The sequence below is a fragment of the Dromiciops gliroides genome, chromosome 2 (assembly GCF_019393635.1).
Source record: "Dromiciops gliroides isolate mDroGli1 chromosome 2, mDroGli1.pri, whole genome shotgun sequence".
In the NCBI taxonomy this organism is placed as follows: Eukaryota; Metazoa; Chordata; class Mammalia; order Microbiotheria; family Microbiotheriidae; genus Dromiciops; species Dromiciops gliroides.
The window spans coordinates 605,132,401-605,156,901 of NC_057862.1; the positions used below are offsets into that span (position 1 = coordinate 605,132,401).

A 24,501-nucleotide genomic window follows, 5' to 3' on the forward strand; every position below is an offset into this window, starting at 1 on the left:
GTGCGGAACCATGTCTTTACAAAGTACTTTGGGGTAAACAGAATAAAGTCCTTGCCTTTGAGGAGCTTTCATTCTAGTTGGAAATATACAGTGTACGTGTGAAACAGAGCTGGGGCTAACTGACTGAGTAATTAAACATAAAATTATAGATTTAGTAGTCACAGGGACTTTAGAGGTCATCTGATCTAACCCCCTCCTTTTACAGATGAAGAAACTGAGACCTGGAGACATTAAATGACTTGTCTAAGGTCACACAGGTAGTAAGCAGAGGAGAATTTCAAACCCAGCTCCTCTAAGCTGGAACCCAGTGCTCTTCCCACTACAGCATACACGCAGATTAAAATAGTACAGATTGAGTATATGACTGCGTAGGAGGACAAGGATTGAAAGAATGATGGCAGTGAGATATGGAATTAATTGGACCGAGAAGAAAAATAATTGTAATGATTTGTTACAGACTTTTTCTTCTTTTCACAAGAAAATAACATTAGTAATGATAGCAGATAATTAAGCAACACTTATAGTTTACCAAGCGTTTTACATCTAGTATCTTATATGATGATAATATAGCTAGCTTTACAGCATTTTAAGATTTACAAATATCAACCTTGGGAAATAAATGCTGTTATTATCCCTGTTTTACAAATGAGGAAACTGAGGCAGACAGTAGTTAAATGAATTGCCTAAGGTCGCATAGTAAGTGTCTGAGACCAGATTTGAACTAAAATTTTCCTGATTCCAGGTCCAACCCTGTGTTTGAGTTGTCATTGGTACTGCTTTGGATTACATACTCATTTGGATTGGCCAACTACTATTTCCTTGCGTCCATTGAGATAAGTGCATCATTATACATAGAAGGAAATTAGCTATATGCATACATCTGAAAATAGGGCTGCCTCAAACTGGGGCAAATCTTTATAGCTGTTCTCTGATGTGTTTTACACATGAGGAAAGTGAGGCTTAGTGAGGTTAAGCTCCTTCCTCATGGTCATGGCTAGTATCAGCTGGGTGGAATTCAAACAACAAGCTTTTATTAATCATCTGATACTATGTGCCAAGCCGTAAGGAGGATATAAGTACAAAGAATGAAACAGTCCCTGCTCTCAAATAGCTTATGTTGTAATGGGGAATGCAACAAGTACATTTAAGAATAGACACAATAAATAGAAATAAATACCAGGTACTTAGGGAGGGAAGTCACTGGCAGTTGGGAGGGATTGGATCAGGAAAGGCTTCCTGGAGGAGATATTGCTCGAGCTACATCTTGAAAGAAGAAAGGAATTATCTGAGGTAGAAAGGAATACATTCCAGGCATGATGGATAGACAGCCAGGGCAAGGATATGGGAATTGGGTGCTGTGGATAAAGGAACAGAGAAGGCCAGTGTGGCTAGATCAGAGTAGGGGTGGGGAGGGTAACATATAATGACACTGGAAAGATAGGTTGGGGCCAATCTGTGAAAGGCTTTAAAAGCTAAACAGTAGCTTATGGTTTTTTTTAGAGGCAGTAGGTTGCCATTGGATTTGACTGAGTAAGAAAGAGACAGATCTGTGTTTAAGGAAAATCACTTTGTTGGCAGTGTGTAGGATGGACTGGGGTAGGAAAAGACTTTGAGGCAGAGAAGCCAATTAAGAATCTCTTCTAGATGAGAAGTGACATAGGATAGAACTGAGGTGATAACTAAGTATAGAGAAGGGGTTAGTACATGGGAGAAATGTAGAGGTAGAACAAGATTTGACAAACAGTCAAGGATGACTCTGAAGTTATAAATCTGAGAGACTAGGAGGTGGTGGTGATTTGGAAAGAAATAGGGACATTTAGAATAAGGTTAGGGTTGGGGGAAAAGTTGGTTTCTGTTTGGGGCATGTTGAATTTGAGAAATTTCTGGAATATCCAGTTTGAAATGGGCAATCAGTGCTTCAGGACTGAAGTTTATTGGAGAGACAGGGACTAGCTTATAATTACACACATGGGAATTGTTGTGGTCACTGAGAGTGTAGAGAATATAGGCCTCGGGAGAGACCTTTAGAGAATACCCATAGTTGGGATATGGGTGATGAGCTCAATTAAAAAACAAAAAACAAAAAACATGGAGTATTGGTCATAATGGGTAGAAGAAAAAGGAGAAAATCATATTATCAAATCCCAGAGAGGAGAGAGAGTATCTAGAAGGACAGAGTGATCAATACTGATAAATGCAGCAGAGAGGTCTAGAAGAATGAGGACACAGACTATCAGATCTGACAATTGAAATGATTGTAACTTTTGTTTTGTTTTTGTTTTGTATTTTTGTTTTTGTGGGGCAATGAGGGTTAAGTGACTTGCCCAGGGTCACACAGCTAGTAAGTGTCACGTGGCTGAGGTTGGATTTGAACTCAGGTCCTTCTGAATCCAGAGCTGGTGCTTTAGGTGATTCATTCACTGTGTCATCTAGTTGCCCCCGAGATTATTGTAACTTTGAAGAGAGCAGTTTCAATTGAGTGATGAGTTTGGAAGCCATATTGCAGAGGATTAAGGACTGAGTAAGAGGAAATATAGGCAATGAGTGTAGACATCTTTTTTAGGTGTTTGGCTGAGGAAAGAATGAGATAGATATATAGGACCATAGCTGGAGGAGTTTTTTAAGACTCCACCAGTTCTTTCTCTGAAGGTGTCCTGTGGAGATAAATAGCATTTTTCATCATAAATCCTTCAGAATTCTTTTGGATCATTGTATTGCTCAGAATAGCTAAGTTGATCATTGTACAGTATTACTGGTACTGTATCAGTTCATATAAGTCGTACCAGGTTTTTCTGAAAACACGTTCATAATTTCTCATAGCACAGTAGTATTCCATCACAATCATATGTCACAACTTGTTCAGCCATTCCCCGGTTGATGGGGATCCCTACAATTTCCAGTTCTTGCCCACCACAAAAAAGAGCTGCTGTAAATATTTTGGTATACAGAGGTCCTTTTCCTTTTTCTTTGATCTCTTTAGGATATAGACTTAGTAGTGCTTGGGTCAAAGGGTATGTCCAATTTTATAGCCCTTTGGGCATAGTTCCAAATTGTTCTCCAGAATAGTTGGTTAGAGGGGCAGCTAGGTGGCGCAGTGGATAGAGCACCAGCCCTGGAGTCAGGAGTACCTGAGTTCAAATCCGACCTCAGACACTTAATACTTACTAGCTGTGTGACCCTGGACAAGTCACTTAACCCTAATTGCCTCACTAAAAAAAACAAAAAACTAAAACAGAATAGTTGGTTAGATCAATTCTCAACTCCACAAAAAATGCACGTGTCCCAGTTTTTCCACATCCCCTCCAACATTTGTCATTTTCTCTTTCTCTATTAGCCAGTCTGTGAGGTGGTACCTCAAAGTTGTTATAATTTGCATTTCTCTAACCAATAGTAATTTAGAACATTTTTTCATATGACTACAGATAGCCTTTATTCTGAAATTTGTCTGCTTATATCCTTTGACCATTTATTAGTTGGGAAATGACTAATATTCTTATATATTTGATTCATTTGTATATGTATTTGATAAATGAGGCCTTTATCAGAGGAACTTACTTGTAAGCGCTTTCTCCCAGTTTTCTGCTTTCCCTGTAATTTTAGCAGCATTGGTTTTGACTGTGTAAAAACCTTTTTAATATAATGTATTGCAAATTATCCATTTTGCATTCTGTAATGCATTGTTTTGTTTTGTTTTTTTAGTGAGGCAATTGGGGTTAAGTGACTTGCCCAGGGTCACACAGCTAGCAAGTGTTAAGTGTCTGAGGCCAGATTTGAACCCAGGTACTCCTGACTCCAGGGCCGGTGCTCTATCTACTGCGCCACCTAGCTGCCCCGTAATGCATTGTTACAATGTTGTTGTGTACATGGTTCTGCTCACTTGACTTTGCATCAATCTTTCAGGTTCTATGTATAATATTTCTAATTGGAATTTAACATCTAGAAAAGGGAGGGATCCATGAATAGATTTCAGAGTATCTTTGACCTTGAATGGATAAAAAATACATCTTAGTTTTCTTAGTGAAATTTAGTGTTTCCTTCAATTATTTAAAAATATTATTCTGAGGAGGGGTCTGTGGGCTTCACTAGGCTACCAGAGGAATCCATGACCCTGATCTATGTAGTAAGATACAGATTCATTAGTTAGGATGGGTGAATTCTGCTTTCATCTTTTCCAGTAATTTTCTGTGTGGTCATAGACATATCATTTGAAGACCTTTTGCCTTAGCTTTCATAAATTTATAAATAATGTTATAGATTTTTTTTTTGTTTTTTGCAGGGCAGTGGGGGTTAAGTGACTTGCCCAGGGTCACATAGCTAGCCGGCACTTTATCCACTGCGCCACCTAGCTGCCCCCTTTTTTTGTTTTTGTTTTAATGTTATAGATTTTTAACAATTAATGGTAAAGTAGTTTGAGACCCTCATTTTAAAAGAATAATAAAAAGTGTTCACTCATGTTGTTTGCTAACTTGTTTCTCCAGCTGCTAATCTGCTTGCTTCAAATGTTAAATGTGCTTGTGTTTTACAGAGCTACATCTATTTGGGATAATAGTCTTCAGATCACCACACTGTCCAGTGTGATAGGAGCATGGCTTGGAGCATTTCCTATTCCGTTGGATTGGGAGAGGCCATGGCAGGTCAGTTTTTGTTCCTTAAAATCAATAGATCGTGTGGCTTTAGCATGTAGATAAGATTAATGAACCAAAGTAGTACTTATAAATTTAAATCTCAGCTAATGTTTTTTCTAGGTTGTAATTGATCTTTTTCTTTTTCCTTCTAGTTTTTATGCTACTATTTGTGAGTGATATTTTCCTGTAGAGTTAGCATCTATACATTTATAAAATAATCATGTATTCTGGTTTAGTTGGGATAATCTAAGCTTTTTTCCTTTAAAAACTTGTGCTATGTAGATAGGCATAGTTAAGTGGGGTTTTTTTGGGGGGGTAATGAGGGTTAAGTGACTTGCCTAGGGTCACACAGCTAGTAAGTGTCAAGTGTATAAGGCCGAATTTGAACTCAGGTCCTCCTGAATCCAGGGCCAGTGCTTTATCCACTGCGCCACCTAGCTACCCCTTGAGTTAGGTATTATTTAATAGTATGTAACTATATTTTGTAATTAACATATTTAACCTAAACTACCATATTGCAGTTTAGTTCATAAAATGATTTAAAGTACTTCAAGTCTTAATCTGCAGCTTTGTTCTAGAGGAATCATGAGAGGATCAACTACCTTCACCTCTTTGCCTTACTTTACTCATCTGTGAAATAGAGGATTGTGACCATTAAAAATATGAAAAACATGGTATCTGGGTAATTCAATAATGTTGTTAATATAGCTGATGGGCTGTTAATAAAATGAGGTCTGTAGCTGTCTCTCTGACCGAAGAGCCCTTCCTCACAGTTGGGTCTGGTTTTTATACCTTTCCCACTGTAGGAGGTCCATCACATAGCAATCAAATCTAATTGGTTGACATGATTTGGAAGTGGGTTATATTAAAATGAAGCGAGGGGATATGAGACTCAAGTAAAGATGACATCAGGAAAAATGTAGAGATATGCCCTCAGGCTGATAGTGGCACAGTAGTTCCCACCCAGAACTGGTTTGTGCAGGTTAAAGGTCATCAGTAAAGTCCTTCAGCTTATCTGGAGAAAAGAATCTCTCTCTACCCAGGGCTCCTTTTGTGGCTTGGGTTTGACTCAGATGAGATTTGATGAAATCCCTCAAAGAGACCTTGCTTTTGAGTAGAGGAAAGGGAGGACTAAGAATTAAGGGGAGGTCACCTAGTCTCCCAAGATATCACTTGTTAATTTTAGTTCAGTCCTGTGAGAAATTATTATTATCTCAGAGGCCCTTTGTAACCTATGTAAATTCTATGTTCCAATGACTCTAACAGCCATTTCAGGGGAGCAATTGAACTGGCATTCCCCAGTGCCTATCCTCAATTGCAATGGACATTCAGGACTGCAGGTAGAAGCTTGGGTGTAACATTACTATCCTCTGTGCCAATCACTTTGGTAGCTGTGAAGAAGCATGAGAAACAACCTTTTCCCATCTTCTCTTGGCTTTCCTAGTTTTAATTGGGTCCCCACTGTGTCTACCCCCCACCTACTCCCAGCTGCTCAGAAATATGATGACTTGACTGAAAACTACCTAAACAAAACACATTGGGTGAAATTGGTAAGGTTCCAAGATGATTGACTGTAGCGGCAAACTTGAAAATTGGAGGAATTGCCTAACATCGACTCTATTAGCTGCCATTGTGGGAAGTGGATAAATCATTTTTCATCTGCTTAAGTTTTATCATCTGTAAACTAGGTAGAAGAAAGCCAGGACTAATATTAGTGAAACCCTTAAGGATTAATTACAACTTATGAACAAAATTTTCTTAGTTTCATTGTAGGCTTATTGACTGTCAACTTGTAAGCTCAGAAAAGCATATGGTGAAATTGTTTTATTTTTACAGTAGAAATAAATGATGGGGAGAGTATGACATAGGTATCAGATCTATAGGAATAGTTAGAAAAGATTGTTCTTGTGTTGGAAGAAGAAAGGTTAGGGTGCTTTTTCCTAGTATTTTCTCTTTATTTCCTTTGTCAAAATGCATCATCATTATATTTGTTTTGTTTTTTTGTTTTTTTCGGGGCAGTGGGGGTTAAGTGACTTGCCCAGGGTCACACAGCTAGTAAGTGTCAAGTGTCTGAGGCCGGATTTGAACTCAGGTACACTCCTGAATCCAGGGCTGGTGCTTTATCCACTGTACCACCTAGCTGCCCCTTCATCATTATATTTGAAAAGTTTTTGGTATTAGTTAATTTGTGGTAGAAATTTGGTTGAAATATTTTGCTGAGTACCCAAGTGATGTCAGAAGATCAATGTCTTTATTTTGTTTGCTATCCTTAAGAAGAGAATAAAAAGGGTATAAATAAACTGTAGTAATTGAACACTGTGAAATGGTGAAACGATTATTATTCTCTGAATGCCATCTCAATATATGGCTGTCCTAAGCTGATGCCTGGTGATATTGATTTGTATATCAGATTAAAATACTTCCTAGTTAGGTAGGTACCTTAGTAGTGGAACGTCAAGCAGTAAGTGACAGATTCTTTTTTTCGTTTTTGTTTTTTTTGGTGAGGCACTTGGGGTTAAGTGACTTGCCCAGGCTCACACAGCTAGTAAGTATCAAGTATCTGAGGCCAGATTTGAACTCAGGTTCTCCTAATTTCAGGACCAGTGCTCTATCCACTGCGCCACTTAGCTGCCCCTAAGTGACAGATTCTTAATATGTCTAAGTTCTTTCCCTAATTATTTTTAATATTATAGTGCTGTAATGAAGTTAGTTTGAGATGTTTTAAAACCATTTTTGAATTTGAATTTTTTTAATGTTTTCACCCTAGTGATAGAGGAAAAAAATACTTTGTAACCAAAATTTTATTTTTGAGTATTTTGGAGGTTTTTCTGTCAGTATTAAAGAACTTCATGTATCACAAATATTCATCCCTGAAGAAAACCAGAGGAATGCAAAAAGGATATGAGCAAGGAAATTTAGACGTGCTGTTAATTTTACAGGAGGATTAATCTCATTTAATAAGGAATTTTTGGGAGTTCTCTTTAAAAAAGAGACCATTTATAATTGGGGTTACATAGTAACTGTGGGAAAGAGACTGGGCCACTGTTTCCTCTGCAAAATGCACATAACAGCCCCATAAAGCAGGCACTGTTTTTATGAGTATCAAATGAGAGGATATATACAAAGCATTTTGCATATCATAAAGCATTGTGTAAAAGTAACTCCATAATCTTATGACAGTCTGAAAAAAAAAACATGTGATGAGTTAAATTTTTTTGAAGTAAAAGTCAGATTCCATTCTTTGAAGAGTTATTTTATTTAACTTAAATTTAGCTTTATGCACAGTATACATTAGGTTTGAATACAGGCAATATTGGTAGCAGTAATGCATCTGATTTGTATTTGACTCACTACTAAACTGTGCCATGTGCTATTGGAGTCTAACATACTGTAATGGAAGGTGAAAAAACGCTGGCATGGCCTCTTAGATATTGCACTGGATTAGAAGCCAAAGCCTGATTCAAACTTCATTGTATCATCTACTACCAGTTTTGGGTAAATCAACCTTGTTTTCCTCATCTGTAAAATGGCAGTAATTTTGCTTGTAATACTTGTGTTATAGAGTTATTGTGAGTATCACATGATGTAAAGCACTTTATAACCAAAGCAATATGTGTGTGTATGAATTATTGTTACTTCAGTATTTACAGTTGTTGGTTCTCCGTCTACTAGTGCAACATTACAAATCATAACAGAAGGGCCATCCTGTGGAGGAGGAATGATCAGGCTGGTTCTGTTTGGCTCTAGAGGGAAGAATTGGGAACAGTGCATGGAAGCTGCAAAGAGGCACATTCAGGTTTGACATCAGGAAAGCCTTGCTAACAACTAGAGCCATCCCAGAGTGGAAAGTTGCTGCCCTTGAGAAGCTTTGGCGGGATCCTCCTTTGAGGTCCTGAGAGACAGGCCGATGACCACTTGTCAAGTCTGTAATGGGGAAGACCTTTTTATGTATAGCTCGTACTGGATGGTCTCTGGTGTCCCTTCCAACTCACAGATTTTAGGGTTATTTCATTCTTTCATATGGTAGAAACAATCTCTGTGTCAGATTTTCATCAGAAATGTTGAATGCAAAGATTATTTCCCAGTCGGTAGCTGTCATTCTTATTCAGTATGTGTTTTTTCCAGTGGTGTAAAAGCACATACATACATACATACATAAAATATTATATATGTATACACACATATAAGTCGATATTTGCTCCAAGCTATGGTTAGTTAAGAATTTTTCCATTATTTACAATTGTGAAAAAAGTAACATTTGATTCCCCTCAACTTTTTTTTAATGATGTGATTTTAAATATTTTCGGATATCTATCTGCTTGGAGTTTATTTTGATATATGGTATATGAAATATATGATTGGAAAAAAGTGGACTGGCCATATAGTAAGAGTGAGGGACTAACAGATGGGTTCGCTGAAATGCTACACTGCTTCCCATGAAATGTAAGACTTGGGGAAGTCTTTTAACACATTGGAAGATATATGAGAGAGCATGAGCAAGACTTACATAAGTGTTGATGGGTTGTGATACTCATCAAAAGAGGAAGTACCCAGATCAGTAAGATAACAGATTAATTAAAATATAGAAGTATAAGTATGGTTTAGAATTCTAGCTTGTTTGCATTTTTTTTCCCAAAGTGCTATCCAGTTTTCCCTGTAGTTAGAATAAGACATTAGCAAAAGAGCTCTTTACATTATCATTTGTAATAATTTTTGGAGCATAGGAATATATTCTAAAATAATATGTTATGATGATATATCCTTGGTTCTGTGCTATTAGCATTTTTATGATTTGTATGATGCCATAAATGACATGCTTGTCAAATTTTAAGATGACATGAAACTAGGAAAGATAAGTAATAGGACAGATGACAGGATCTAAAAAGGATCTTGATAGACTAGGTTGAATTTAACAAGATGACTTTTTGTTCCTTGGCCTGAATCTATGATATTGTTAGACTAGGAAATTTCCCATGTGGAAATCCCTTAGCAGATCAGCAACTTACAGTCTTTGAATTGGCTGGAACCCTGATAGGTTAAGTTACTTGTCCTTGGTCACACAATCATCATGTCAGAAGAAGGACTTGAATCTGAATCTCTGTCTACAATATCATATCACACTGCCTCCCTAAGATCAGTTTTTATAAGAATAAAAAAAACCCCTTAGCTTCATATGTATAGGATAAATGAAGCATGGCTAAATAATGGTTTAGGTGTGAAAAAGATCTGGAACTTAGTGGTTTATTAGCTAAAAATGAATCAGTAGTATGATACGGTAGCTAAAATAGCTAATACTATGTGAGGCTGCATTGTGTCCAGAACAAGGGAGGAAGTCAGCCTGTTGTGTTCTTTCTCCTCAGACCCCATCTTGAATATTATGTTCATTTTTGAGTAACGTTTTAGAAAGGACGTGGGCAATCTGGAGCATACCTGGGGAGGAGATCTAGAATGGTCAGGAGACTGGAGACTATGCCATAAAAGACTCGAGGGATTGGAGATATTCAATCCAGAGAGAACCCTTTGGAGTGGGGGAGGGAAAGAGAAGACGACATTATAGCTATCCCCATTTGATGGCTGTGATGTGGAAGAGGGACTTAATTCTGCTTAGACCCAGAAAGCCAAGAACATGAATGGAAGTTATAGAGCTCACAGTAAGGAAAAATGTTGACGGTTATGGCTATCGAGAACTCAAGTGGGCTGTTTTTGGAGGCAGTGGATACTCTTTCCCAAGCTTCTGATCAGCCATTTTGATAACCTCAGATGGTCCTCAATCAATTGTCAAGTCTTGTCAAGTCTCTTCCCCCATCTCTTCCCTTATGCAGCCACCACCCTAGTTTAGTCCTTTCTAATCATTTCCCTGGAATCTCTTGTAATAATTGGCTAATGCTATGCTCTCAATCAACCAGGCCAGTAAACTCAGTCATTCTAAACTCTTTCCTCTCTCTTTCTCCCTATATCCAATCAGTTGCTAAGTCCTTTCATTTCTACTTATATATATCCTTCATATCTGTGTTTTTCTCCATTTACATGGCACTACCATAACTAAGATACTTCATCATCACCTCTTATCTCAGCTGTTGTGATAACCTCCTTAATGGTCTTTCTGCTTCCAGGCTGTATTCTCCAGTCCTTCTTCCACAGAGCTGCCAAAATAATCTTTACAAAGCACAGGTCAGACCATGTTATTCCCCTAATCAAGGAATTTCTGGCTCTATTTCTTTCAACATAAAATATAGATTCCTTAGTTGTTTAAAACTCTCTACATTCTGTCTCTAACCTTCCTTTCCTGTCCATATTCCCTTCCCCCTCAGTGTTGCAGTCACTGTTCTTTGAACTTGCTGTATACCAACTTCCTTCCTTGGAAAAAACGTAAAGCCAGAATCTTTTGATGATATAAATATTTGGAAAATATTGTTTCATTACAGTTAAACAGAACAGTGCTCCAATCAGAAATTTATTGGTGGTATTATGTTAGGCCTGTTGTTTTATATGTAACTTTTTTTTCCTTTCTGGGGCAGTGAGGGTTAAGTGACTTGTCCAAGGTCACACAGCTAGTGTCAAGTGTCTGAATCTGGATTTGAACTCAGGTCCTTCTGAATCCAGGGCCAGTGCTTTATCTACTTTGCCACCTAGCTGCCCCCATGTGTAACTTTTAACATTTAATGTAAAACCTCCAATAGCAGCTAATGTTTTTTAAGTTTTGTGGGTATGGCATTGCACCAACTTTAATATGAAAGAATTTTCCCCCTCTTAAATTTGTTATTTTTGTTGCAGAATCTTGAGACATTTATCTTTTTAAAAAATGATCTTTTTTCTAACTTTCAAGACACAGACCAGGGTGTTGTGTATGATGGAAACTGGAGGAAAGAGATGACATTTTAGTTGAAAGAAACTGATCCGCAAGTTTAAAAGATATGAATATTAGTATCTGTGTTTTTGGAACCTTCACAGAATTGAAGACATTGGGACATATGTTTAATGACTACATTTTTTTTGTTGTAGAACAAGTCATATAAATTCTAACATTTATGTGTAGTGTTCTTTTTTATCACACTTTTGTAGCACTGTAATTAAAAAACAGATAATCAGTCCATCATTTTATTTTTTTATTTTTTTAGTGAGGCAATTGGGGTTAAGTGACTTGCCCAGGGTCACACAGCTAGTAAGTGTTAAGTGTCTGAGGTCAGATTTGAACTCAGGTACTCCTGACTCCAGGGCCGGTGCTCTATCCATTGCGCCATCTAGCTGCCCCCACAGTCCATCATTTTAACTTTTAAACAATTGTCTTTCTATATGTAGCTAAGTTGGCAGCTAGATGGTACAGCAGATAGAGTGCTGAACTTGGTATCAGGAAAACCTGAGTTCAAATCCAGCCTCAAACACCAGCTGACTGACCATGGGCAAGTCACTTAACCCTGTATGCCTCAGTTTCCTCATTTATGAAGTGAGTTAGAGAATGAAATGGCAAACCACTACAGTATCTTTGTCAAGAAAACCCCAGTGGGGTCATGAAGAGTTGGACACAACTGAAAAGACTGAACAATATGTAGCTAAAGAACCCAAACTGTCTATAAAACTGTTCTAGAAACAACCTCAGAATCTTGGACATTTTAGAAAGAGCTTTCAAAAGTCGCAAAAATAAATAAATAAATAAAATTTAAAAATTAAGCATTTGGGAAATAAAGAGTAAGCTTCGACTATTTTGGGGGAAAATCTCCATCTCATGTGAAACAGCATTCCCCACCCCCCACCCCAGGTGGAATAAAGTTTTACTGTATTTATTTGAACATTGTTATTGAATTGAAGCATCCCAGTAGTAAGGTGGATGGTGTTGGACTTGGGGTCAGGAGGATTTGAGTTCAGATGTAGACTCAGATGTATATTAACAGGTGACCCTGAGCAAATCACTTAACCTCTCCAACTCAATTTCTTCATCTGTAAGATTGGTCTTTGTAGCATCTATATCTCACAGGGTGGTTGTGAGTTTCAAATGAGATAACATGTAAAGTGCTTTCTGAGCCTTGAAAGCTCTTTATAAATGTTGCAAAATTTAAAAAATATATTACTGTCCCCATTTTTTAGTCATTTTCATTTGCAGGAATTACATTCCCTCCCTCCCCCTGTGATTTCATTGGTTTGGGGAATTCTCAAAGACAAAACAACTGCCAATGAAGATCAACCCTTGCTCTATAACTTACAAGTTAGACAGTAGCCTGAGGCTTACAAGAGAAGTGACTTGCCTAGCTTCACACAGCAATTAATATTTATTAGGCGTGGATTTCCCCCAAAACTTAGGAAAATAGCAAAACTTAAGTGCTAGGTAGTATAAAATACTTTGATGTAAATCAAAATCAGGTTCATAAAATCTGGACACATTACTAAAATTTTATGTTCACTGTATTCAGGGATTTTATGAACTTGGTTTGATGTATTTTTTAGGTAACATGTTTACCCATACAGACACTAAGACTTAGGGCACCCTGCAATATAACTGTTTTTCTGGTTTAAATATATCTTGTACTAAACCAAATTTCACCTTTATTGGATACATTTAGTAGGAAGTTAAATAGTGTGTGGACTTTAGTGGTGGCTATGACTAGATAACAATCATGTTGATAAAGTAACAATTTTATTTTGATGTAACCATGCCTGTTAAACATTGTTTGGCTTATTACTACTCCAGTTAACTAAAGTCTTAGTTAAGGATCTCTGTAAGGTTTATTTAATTTTACTGTCTTCCACGTTACTAAGGACTGACTTTTTTACTTCTTACCCCCAATCAGCATCTCCCATATTTATACCCTTTCATTAACTTCCATGTGCATACAAAGTTCCTGAATGTTCTGGAAAAACTTTGTCCATGAGTATACTCATAGATCATTGTTTTCAGAGCCTAGAGGAGTGCCTGAGATATATTAGCTTAATAAATGTTTTTAAAATTGAATACAGCTCCACCACCAGAAAAAGATAAGCTTCATCAATACTCTCATCTTTTCATATGTTCCCATAGTCAGAAACCTGCCAGCTGGAAAGGGCATTTCAGTGAACACTGTGGAAGGACATTAACATTCAGGACCAGCTTAGTGAGACTTCATCATAATTTACAAGAAGGCCGTTTGGAATGCAAATGCAAAATTATTTGTATTTGTAACTGACACAATCTACATATTTTTGTTTTGTTTTTGCAGGGCAATGGGGGTTAAGTGACTTGCCCAGGGTCACACAGCTAGTAAGTGTCAAGTGTCTGAGGTCAGATTTGAACTCAGGTCCTCCTGAATCCAGGGCTGGTGCTTTATCCACTGCGCCACCTAGCCGCCCCTGACACAATCTACATCCAAAATAGTGAAACATTAGAAAGTATATGATGAGACCTTAAAGCTTTTAAGAATTTCCCTTTGATGAGGTATGATCCTAAAACCCTGTGGTTAAATGAAATAGATGACTTGGTCCAACTTTGGGTTCATCTTGCTCATCTGAAGGCAGTGGTTTTCAGTGTCTTCAGTGTTTTGATTTGCATGTTATACACCATTTCCCCCTCCTAGACAAAACATTCATGAGAGTGATTTGGAAATGCCTGATCTTTGAGTGTGAAAAATAGATGCTAATTGGAAGAACTTCTCATTTTACTTAGGATTTTAAATTAGTTTCAACTTAGTTTATAACCCTGTTGCTAACATAATATGTATACGTTTTTTATCTTTTGGTGACGGTAACACATCTATTTGCTGATTTCAAAAACAATATTTGTGTTTGTCACTCTTATAACATGGGAATAAACAATAAGAGCAAGGAGTTTGAAGTCTGGCTTCACCTACATATCTGTTAATGGCTAATTGTCTAATTCTCACTGCAGCATTGCTAAGCTCCTGAGAGTTCTCTCTCTCTGGTTTTTATTCCCAGGATACAGGAGGTGAAGAATAATATTTATTAAATGTGGTTGCATGTAAAGGGCAAAAGGACAACCCTTCAGGTGTTTTCTATGTCACGGGCATCTTAAAATAGGTTGCTTTGGCAGCTGCTTATTCATTTTATTCTCATTCTGATCTCGATTGTCGTGGAGAGAGACCTAAACATACTTACACATATTTGTAGACTGGGATTATAACATACTTTCATTTTAAGTATAATTCTTTCATTTAAAATTAAAATATACCACATCTATTTCTCTAGAGATAGAGATCTCTAATTAGATTTTCTCTTATGGTTAGATTCTTAAATAGTTTTGTTTATGAGAGAAAAAATCATTATTGCAGGTTGACGTAGGCTAGATACTTTTGAGAACCAAGATAATATTCTTTTGAGTTTTGATGAGTTGTTTATTTTTAAGAAAACACAAGTGATTTTTTATTGTAATGAAGAAAAATAATATGATTTATCTTTTTTAAAATAGTAAAACATGGGGGAAAGGCTATATATTCCTAGAATAGACCAAGTTTTTTTATAATTTCACATAGTGTGGTTAACTAATTTTTTGTAGTGGTGCCTTTGAATAGCAGGGGCTTTTTTTGTTGGGTTTGGGGGTTTGTTTTTTTGTTTTGCTTTGTTTTGTTTTTGCAGGGCAATGAGGGTTAAGTGACTTGCCCAGGGTCACACAGCTAGTAAGTGTCAAATGTCTGAGGTCGGATTTGAACTCGGGTACTCCTGAATCCAGGGCCGGTGCTTTATCCACTGCGCCACCTAGCTGCCCCCGAATAGCAGTTTTAAAAATTGATGGATTTTATGCTTAAAGTTTTGCTGGATTTTGTACTAAAATCTAATACTGGATTTTAACATTTCTTCTAAAATTCAGTACCTTGACCTGTAGCATTATTTTGTTTTCCACTTGATTGAATAGATGTGCCTTTTATTTGGTGATTTTTTTTAATCTTTTTTTTTTTTTTAGTAGGGCAATGAGGGTTAAGTGACTTGCCCAGGGTCACATAGCTAGTAAGTGTTTTGTGTCTGATCCGGATTTGAACTCGGGTCCTCCTGAATCCAGGGCCGATGCTTTATCCACTACGCCATTTTTTTTAAGATGAAATTGTGTCTCCATTTAATCTAACAAATTTAAAATCTCAGCTAAATATTGAATTCTGTTAAATTAATCATTTACTAAACACCTCTATAAAAGCTGAGTATTTCAGGTACAACTAGTAAGATCTTTTAAACAAGGAAATCAATTATTCTCGTGGATTTGCTGAAACTTATCTCCTCTGTTGTTTAAAAGCAGCTAGGTGGAGCATATGTGCCTGGAGTCAGGAATAGATACCTGAGTTTGAATCCAGCCTCACATACTGACTAGCTGTGTGATCCTGGGCAGTTCACTTAATCTGTTTGCCTCAATTTCCTCAACTTTAAAGTGGAGATAACAGCACCTACCTCGAAAAGTTCTTGTGAGGATCAAATGAAATATCTCTAAAGTGCTTAGAACAGTGATTGACACATAGAAGGTGCTATAATAAGTACTTATTCCCTTTCCCTTCCCCATTTCTGTGCTCAAGGAAATTTATATAGTCTTCTGTTACCCTTTACTGCATTTCTTGATGTGACACATCTATAAGACATTTCTATGAGATAAAAGACACCAAAAAGAAAAAATACAACAAAGCAAAAATGGAGGGGGGATGATATGAAAGGTGAATGTTACAACTAAGAAAAAAACTGATAGAAACTATAAACATATATAAATACTTATTTAAATATGTGTGTATATATGTATAATATATATGTATATACATAATCTTTTAAAAAATTGTTTTAGCAACCCATTTGGACATGTCTTTAGGCAGTACTTTATTTCACTCTTCTGCTTTAGAGACTACTTGGCCCACCTAGGTCCTCTTTTTGTATTTGTGTTGTTACTCCTAGCACTCCCAGCACAATGCTTGGCAGGTTGTAGTCTCTTAATAAATGCTTGTTAATTGATTACTCATCTCTTATCTGGGGGGCAGTTGTAGCAAGAGAGAGCTAAACTGTTCCTTCTATAAAGGAACTTTTAGCATAGAAAAGGACCTTGGAAATAATCTATTCCAACCCCCTTTATTTCATAGATGAGGAAACAGTGCCTATGCAGATAGTAAGTAGCAGAGCTAGGATTTGAATCAGGGTCCTAACTTCAAATCTTCTTTCCACCAAACTGGCTCCAAATTCATCCCTTTGCATTATTCCATTGTGCCTTTCAAGCAAAAAGACATAAAAACTTTTTTCTTGTAGTACCTTCTTCTCCTTCACTCACCAATTACCCTATATTTATTTTGTATCTAGTTTGTATACTTCTGTCTCTTTGTATGTTTCTTCTGATCAAATATAAGCTTACTGAGGGCAACAGTTGTTTGACTTTTGTCTTTGTGTCATCTGGGCCTAGCACATGATAGATAGGCAAATAATGCTTGTTGAGTATATCATATTAAATTGAGATTCTTTTTAAGATTAAGAAAGAGAAGGTACCCTTTGTGTATAAGATATCATCATTGGTATGAAAACTACAGAAATAAGTGATTAAGTAGAAGTGAAATTTGAAGAAAAAATGCTATTCATCATATTGTATTGGCATTTTTTAGTTTTTAATGGAGAACATTCATAGCAATCTTGAGTGGGAGGTGGCCAGTAATAGCAACCTTTCAAAAAAGGCTGGGGCTTATGGCAATGTTGCTTTTGCCACTGATCCCCTTTGCTTCAAACTGACTGCCTTTTACTGTTCCTTGTTTTAGTTTAAATTCTAATACAAATCTAAATGATTTATGATGAAGTCTGGCTTAATAGACATATCCCCATACCTTAGTCCTGGATCAATTATTTCAAACACTATTCAATTTAATAAAATCATAATGTAACAGAAAAAAAGTAACCTGTTAAGTTGGAATGTGGCCTCTTTCAGGAAGGTGAAATAAGACTAAGCAGTCATAATGTATAACCTGGTCTGGGATGGCTTTAGGATATGTACCAGAAGTTAGGTATTTTCTTTCCTCTATATTAGGGGATAGCTTTAATTGCTGGTGGCAAAAAAGCAACAATATTTTTCTAGATCTATGTAAAATAATTTTGAAAAGCATTAGTTCGGAACCACAATTCATAGTGTGTTAAACAAGTCATTTAAAAAGTTTTTTGGGGGAAGGGGGGCAGATAGGTGGCGTAGTGGATAAAGCACCAGCTCTGGATTCAGGAGGACCTGAGTTCAAATGTGGCTTCAGACACTTGACACTTATTAGCTGTGTGACCCTGGGCAAGTCACTTAACTCTCATTGCCCCGCCCCCCGCCCCCCAATTGTGTTTTGGTTATTTGACCACAAGTATGAAAAAATTTCAACTATTTCTAGATAATACAATGAAAGTTATACAAATGTCAGCCCTGGAGCATAGGTTTGAAATTAGATAGGGATTTAAGGAGAGTGGATTCATTTATCCAAGTTGGAGTTTATCTGGACAGCTAAAAGAAAGATCCACCAAGCCTTTAAAAATACTTTTGGATTTTAATAGACTACAAGTGGTCTGAACTTGTTGACTACAAATAGTTTGGACTTGTTTGACCATATACAGTAGATAAAAGGAAAAGTGGAATTAAAGGGAAGAAATAAAACCAATACAAATTAATTACAAGTTCTCCTTAACAGAAAAAAGCTATTGTTTAGTTTTAAATACAGGATAAGAAGTTTGAAGCTTTACATACATACTAAATTCTGAATGTTCATTTTATTTGTCATCAGGAGTTAATATGGGACCCCAAAAAATCACTTAGAAAAAACCAGAACTGTTATTTTGTATCTAAATTTAATAATGGTACTGCACATAGAAGCACTATTTTGAAACAAAGGTTACTAAAATACATAAAGCTTCATTCAGGCACTGCTAATCTGGGATTTTTGAAAGTTTCACCTAGTCTGGGCTGAGGTTCACTTTGCTGTAAAAGGTAATGCACTAAGCAGAGAATATGACCATTTCAGAGAGAAAAAAATATTTTTAAGGATTTCACCACATTTTATGCAAAAATACTAATTATAAGTTTATTATTCATTAAAACAGGACTTGTATTAAGCAATAAAAGAACAATTTAAATTATTTGGATTTACTTCCTGCATTTGTGTAATCAAACTTAATTCCTTTGAAAATGTAATTTCAGACTGGTCTTCCAGGTTAGCTTATATTACTGCAATATGGTTTTATTTTATTTCCAAGGAACTGCCTTCATTGGTTTTTTTTTTTAAATCCTTAAGCATTGGAATTTTACTGAAAGGCCATTTCCAGTGACCTAATATTAACAAAAAAACAAATCTTTGGTTGAGTTAAAGTAGCAGTAACTAGGATTTTTCATAAGAAAATGCTCATTTTAAAAGCTTTGAATAGGGGACAAATCATCCCAAACTCATCAAGGTCAAAAGAGTACAACCTAAGGCACCTCAGAATCACAGATGACATTATCATCTTTGCTAAAGCTCTAAAGACCAATAATGAATAGTTTATCTTTGGAATGTGAAGATGAAAGCCTGATGGTCTTAAAAATGCTTATTGCAACCAAAGTAGCATTAAAATCTTTAGGATTTTAGAGTTGGAAGGAGCTCATTTTACAAATGAGAAAAATAAGCCCTAGAGAGGTGAGGTGACTTGCATAAAATAATGACAGAGCTGTAACTAGAACTCAGGTCTCCTGCCTCCCTAGACTGGGAAGGTCGCATGTTATTTGAATTTGCACTGTTTATGTAAAATATGGCAATTGGTTTTATTAGCCCAATGGAGCTATGCAGTGCAAATTCAAATAATTTGACTACCTCAGGGATTCATGAACCAATTGAGACTCATCTACATAGAAATTCCAAGCTTTGAAGTGTAGTTTGGAAATTCTGAGTAAGCTCAGCTAGAATTCTGAAGATTCAATTCAGACTATTAAGAAAATCTGTTCATGGTCTAAAAGTAACAATCCACCAAACCTAATTGAAAATAGTAAGTGATTACTATTCGTGTTCTAGATGATAGGTTCCTAAGAGTTTAGAGCTAGACCATAGAGATCATCTCCTCAATCTCCTTCACTTCACAGGTGAGGAAATTAGTGCCCAGAGAGGCTGAGGGATTTGCCTAAGGTCACCCAGGTTAAACATGTGGAAATAGCCAAAATTCAGACTGGGGCCTTCTGACTACAACGTCATTATTTCTCCAACTAATTGCAAGAACAACTTAGATGATACAAAAATAACTTTTGTTTTTTACTGGTAAAATAATCCTGTAAAGTGGTGTAATGAAAAGATCACTGGACTTGGTATATACACCTGGTTTTGAGTTCCAGCTCTCGTAACTTCTACTTGTGTGAATGTTGAGAGGTATGACCTTATTTTAGGAATCACTTAACCCATCTGAGCATTGTTTTCCTCATCTGTAAAATGGGGTTATACACTTTGCTTCACAGGCTTGTTGTAAGGAAAACACTTTATAAACTGAGAAGCATAATAGAAATATTTATTATTCTGCAGAAGCCTTTGTATGAAAAAGAAAACCATTTCCTATAGATTTAACATACAGTGAGCCATTGTATTATTAATAGAATGACTGACAGCACATTTAAGTACTGAAATATTTCTCAAGTGGGAACAATCTAGTGCTCCATTACCCAGAAATAGGGAATTTAGTTGTGGTAACTAACCAGCTTATGCCTAGAACCTTATAGAAATCAGACTCAATATGATAGAATTCATGATTTGGACTATAAAACTAGATGTTCTACAACACTCTTAGCCACTTGAATCAAATATGTTATCTTGACTCTGAAATATGGAAAGGGATGGTTAACATTTTACAGTCAAGTAAAAAAGATGGTGGTGGTTGGGTTTAATTTACCCGATTATATAAGAGGTGCTGTCAATAATGTGATTTGAGGATGTATTCTATATTTAGACAGAGCAATGAGGGTATGTAGTGTATATATTTAATAAATACTTGATAAAAACGAAAATTTGCCTTAATTACTGACTACCCTTTGTATAATTGAGCCTTATTCAGATGATTCCATAAGAGTGTTGTTATTCAGTACTAGGCCAGTCTGTCATGGACCTCTAGCAAAGAGGTTCCTTTACCAAGAGGGCTGTGCTATGAAAACTAAGTATTATCTTAAAGTAGTACCATGGTACACACTTCAAGGACCAGAGGTTCCAGTATACTAAAATACATACAGATGAATACATTTAAAATAAAACCAAAAAGTCCAACCAATTCTTTTTCTCAGTATTGTACAATCTATACCAAGAAAGTGGGAGAAGTACTACAGAATTGGAGAAGGACCCATGTCCTTATTTTTTAAAATTGTGAAGAAAATGGTCTCCGTCAGTTATGAGCAGATGTCAGTTCCTGGGAAAAGCCCAGAAAGTAGTGACCTTGTAGAAAAAGAAACTTGGTGATGAAAGATCCATGTGAACAAGACATACCAGACTTACTGCGTTTCATTTTTGGACGTGATTGCTACAGCTGTAGACGAGGGCAAATGAGATCTACTCTACTAAAGTATTTGATGAAATTTCATGCTATTCTTGTGGGAGGAAATGGAAAAAACATAAGCTAGCTGGTGGATTTGGAATGAGTTGAACGAGTCATTTTTAATGGTTTGGTGTCAGCTTAGGAGGACTACAGTGGAGTGTCCTGGAGGTCTGTGCTTGGTCTTGTGCTGTTTGGTGTTTTTATCATGGACAGAGGCATGGGTGGTGTGCTTTTTAAATATGCAGATGATTCAGTTGTAAGGGATAGCTGATACACTAGATGATAGGATTCAAAAGATCTTGATGGTGTAGAAAATTGGGTCAAATCCAAGACGAAATTTAATAGGGATACATGTAAAGACTCACTTGTATTCAAAAAATCATTTTTCTAAGGCCAATATGGGAATGTGGTTATGGCAGAAGTTTGTCTGAAAGCAAATCAAACCATATGTGGAATAGAATCTTCAGTTCTGGGTACCACAAATTAGGGCTGAAGTTGAAGAGAAGAAAATTTAGGCTTGATGTAAAGAAAAAACTAAAAGGGGGAAATACAATATTTTGGAACACAGTTGATTCCCCCTCTTACTTGAGCTCTTTCAACAAAAGCCAGAGGGTACTTATAGGGTATATTGTGGAGAGGATCATTTTTCACCCATGGTTTTGACTGGTGACCTCAAGTCTCTTTCAACTCTGAAATTCTATCATCCAATAGGCAAATAAAACCAATATTCCTTATTCCTGTCATTGTAAGGCTCAAGGAACTGATTAAAAGACTAATGCTAAGAGTACAGGAGCTGGAAGTCGAGATCTGGTTTCAAATTCTGGTTCTCCTACTTACTGCCTTTGTAATGTTGGGCAAGTCCCTTCACCTCTGTGAACCCTAAGTGTTCCCATCCATGAAAATGAGGGAGGGGGTTGGTCTAGAATCAAAGGTTCTTAACCTTATGCTTTGATAACTATATTTCAGTTTCTGTGTGATCCTTTGTGTTTTATGCACATAAAAAGATTCTGAGAAAGGGTCCACGAAACAAACAAGGTCTAGAGGATCCCTAAGTCCATCGTACCTCTGTGTATTTATTACCCTATTACCAAGTCTGACATGAAGCCTATAGGCCATTCAGTCTTGGCTCTTTTGGTGGGGAGGGGTCCCAGAAGGGCTCATTTTGCTAGAAGCTGCTCTGTGATAACTGTTTGGATTTCTAGATCTCTCCCCCTATTTCATACAGTTCAAAGATTTTTCTGTGTTTGGTGACCACATATTCCTCCTTATTCATCCAGTGTGCACATCCACAGCAACAGGGCAAGAATTTTTTTTTTTTATAAAAGATCTGAATTGAGCCCAAGATATACAGCAAAGTGGGAAGATATTTAATAAGCTTGACCCAAAACTTAAGTTTTAGCATGTTTCTCATGCAAGTTTTGGGAGCATCAAACTAAATCTACAGTTGGCAGAAGTCCCGATACATCTTAATTGCACATTAACTAAAAACTGTACAGCATTTAGTGTTCATGATAAATGCAGGTATACTCTTATTACAGTTTTGGCATTCATTAGGAAAGCACGTTAAGCTTTAAAATAGAAATGTTTAGATTACACAGAACTTGTGCTCAAGTACAAGATAAAACATTTCCCCTCTTGTCTCCCACACTCTCTCCTTAGGTCTGGCCCATCTCCTGTACGCTGGGAGCCACCTTTGGGTACGTGGCTGGTCTTCTCATTTCCCCTGTATGGATTTACAGGAACAGGAAGCAGCTCACATACAAGAGCAGATAAGTGGAGCAAAAAGAGAAGGCGTTTCTTTGTGCAGATTCCATAAAGACTGTGCAGAAATTTATGTGGTCAAAGCAGAAGATTCAAACCTTCTGAAGTACTACTACAGAGCCAAGCAATTCCATTTACAGCATTTTTTATGCAGTTGCAACATGGTGTGGTTGTAGCTTTTTAAACTATGAAACCCCTGAGAGATTGTACCTTCTAGCTGAAATAAAGTATTTGTAACAGATTGTGGCTTCAGATGCTGTTGACTGCTTCCTGGCCTCTGGATGGCCATTCTTAATGAACTTCACAGATTTCTGAAGGCAGTTACTTTCTTGACCTCAGCTTCTAAACTTTACCGGCAAGAGGTCTATCTGTACCGTTTCCTATAATGAGAGAGAGATACATAGTATTCCTGGCCAGTGCGGCCCTGTCTCACGTGATCAAACAACAGTTAATGCATCTGGATCCTATTCTTTTTTTCACTGTGTGTTTCTTTGGAGTTAAAATGGCTATGATAGCTTCATCAAAAACTGTCTTCAGGCCCTTCTGTGTTAAAGCTGAGCACTCCACATAGCAGCATGCTCCTATCTGTGGGGAGAAAAGGTCAATAATTATGCATTTTTCAGTTTTCCAAAGGAAATTATTAAGGGTTTTTTGCTTGGAAAAAAAAATACTCTAAAATGTTTCATTCCTGTCTTCTGATAAGAATTTTTTGATATTTGAAAGATACTTTATTTACATTTAATTTCTAGATGACTATTACAAGGAACAATATAAGTTTCAGAACCAAATTGCTCAGTTTTCTCTTAGGTTTAATCTAGAGGCTACTAAGAATTCTAAAAGAAAAGTCTTATATGTGCCACTATTATTTCTTTTTCTTTTTTTTTTTTTTTGGTGAGGCAATTGGGGTTAAGTGACCTGCCCAGGGTCACACAGCTAGTAAGTGTTAAGTGTTAAGTGTCTGAGGCTGGATTTGAACTCAGGTACTCCTGACTCCAGGGCCGGTGCTCTATCCACTGCGCCATCTAGCTGCCCCTGCCACTATTATTTCCTCAAGTGACTGATGTTTATTGCTATCATGATTAATTCTACAAGAAGTTGAGAAAAATAATGAATTAAAGTTACTTTTAAACCAAGCTTCAAGATTGATAATTTTGTTTGAAAAGTTACTGAAATCTTGCAGCTGCTCCAGTAACCTGATGCATGTACTAAGTTTCTTTCACCTTTAAATGGTTATTCATCATTAGTCTAACTAGTAACCAAAAAAAACTTTAAGCATTTTAATTTCCTCTGACTCATCTGCTCATATTTCTGAGTTCTTAAAAGTTTACTTTTTAGAAGAAAGTACTGGCAGGTATTCATGGGTCCATCTCTTGACATTATTTTTACCTTATGCATCTTAATAAGAATAGGTTTATCTTAAAAAGGATAACTAAGAGTGATTCATTTACCTCTTTTGCTAGTTTTTGTCCTTGTTCCACACATACAGGTTTTTCTTTCATATCATTCAGTCTTGCTAAAGTTTTGGGGTCATCTCGAAGATCAATCTAAGAAAAATCAGTAAGGTACCAAAATTACAAGTCTTTTCAAGATTAAATAAAATATTTAGTCCCACATTCCTAAAGAAATTAGAAAAAAAAAGAATGAGGTTTATTTTTTTCAAACTATTAAGTAGTTGCTTCTT

The 24,501-nt window shown here is 36.6% G+C and overlaps 2 protein-coding genes across 3 annotated transcripts in view; one reads left to right on the top strand and one right to left on the bottom strand.

Annotated features, from left to right (window-relative positions):
* PIGF (phosphatidylinositol glycan anchor biosynthesis class F) overlaps positions 1 to 23,061 on the top strand; it is a 35,342-nt gene extending 12,281 nt beyond the window's left edge. Inside the window, exons 5-6 of one of the 2 annotated variants that reach the window (XM_043990148.1) lie at positions 4,526 to 4,634; positions 22,719 to 23,061. In XM_043990148.1, the coding sequence (XP_043846083.1) occupies positions 4,526 to 4,634; positions 22,719 to 22,832 (223 nt within the window). In that variant the 3' untranslated portion in view covers positions 22,833 to 23,061. Of the gene's footprint in view, positions 1 to 742; positions 2,727 to 4,525; positions 4,635 to 22,718 lie in introns of those variants that run through there. The other variant, XM_043990147.1, reaches the window with a different exon arrangement.
* Positions 22,404 to 24,501, bottom strand: part of RHOQ (ras homolog family member Q) — a 42,820-nt gene continuing 40,722 nt past the window's right edge. Inside the window, exons 4-5 of the mRNA XM_043990146.1 lie at positions 24,269 to 24,364; positions 22,404 to 23,405 (exon numbers count right to left, since the gene is read on the bottom strand). Of these exons, the coding sequence (XP_043846081.1) occupies positions 23,250 to 23,405; positions 24,269 to 24,364 (252 nt within the window). The 3' untranslated portion in view covers positions 22,404 to 23,249. The remainder of the gene's footprint in view (positions 23,406 to 24,268; positions 24,365 to 24,501) is intronic.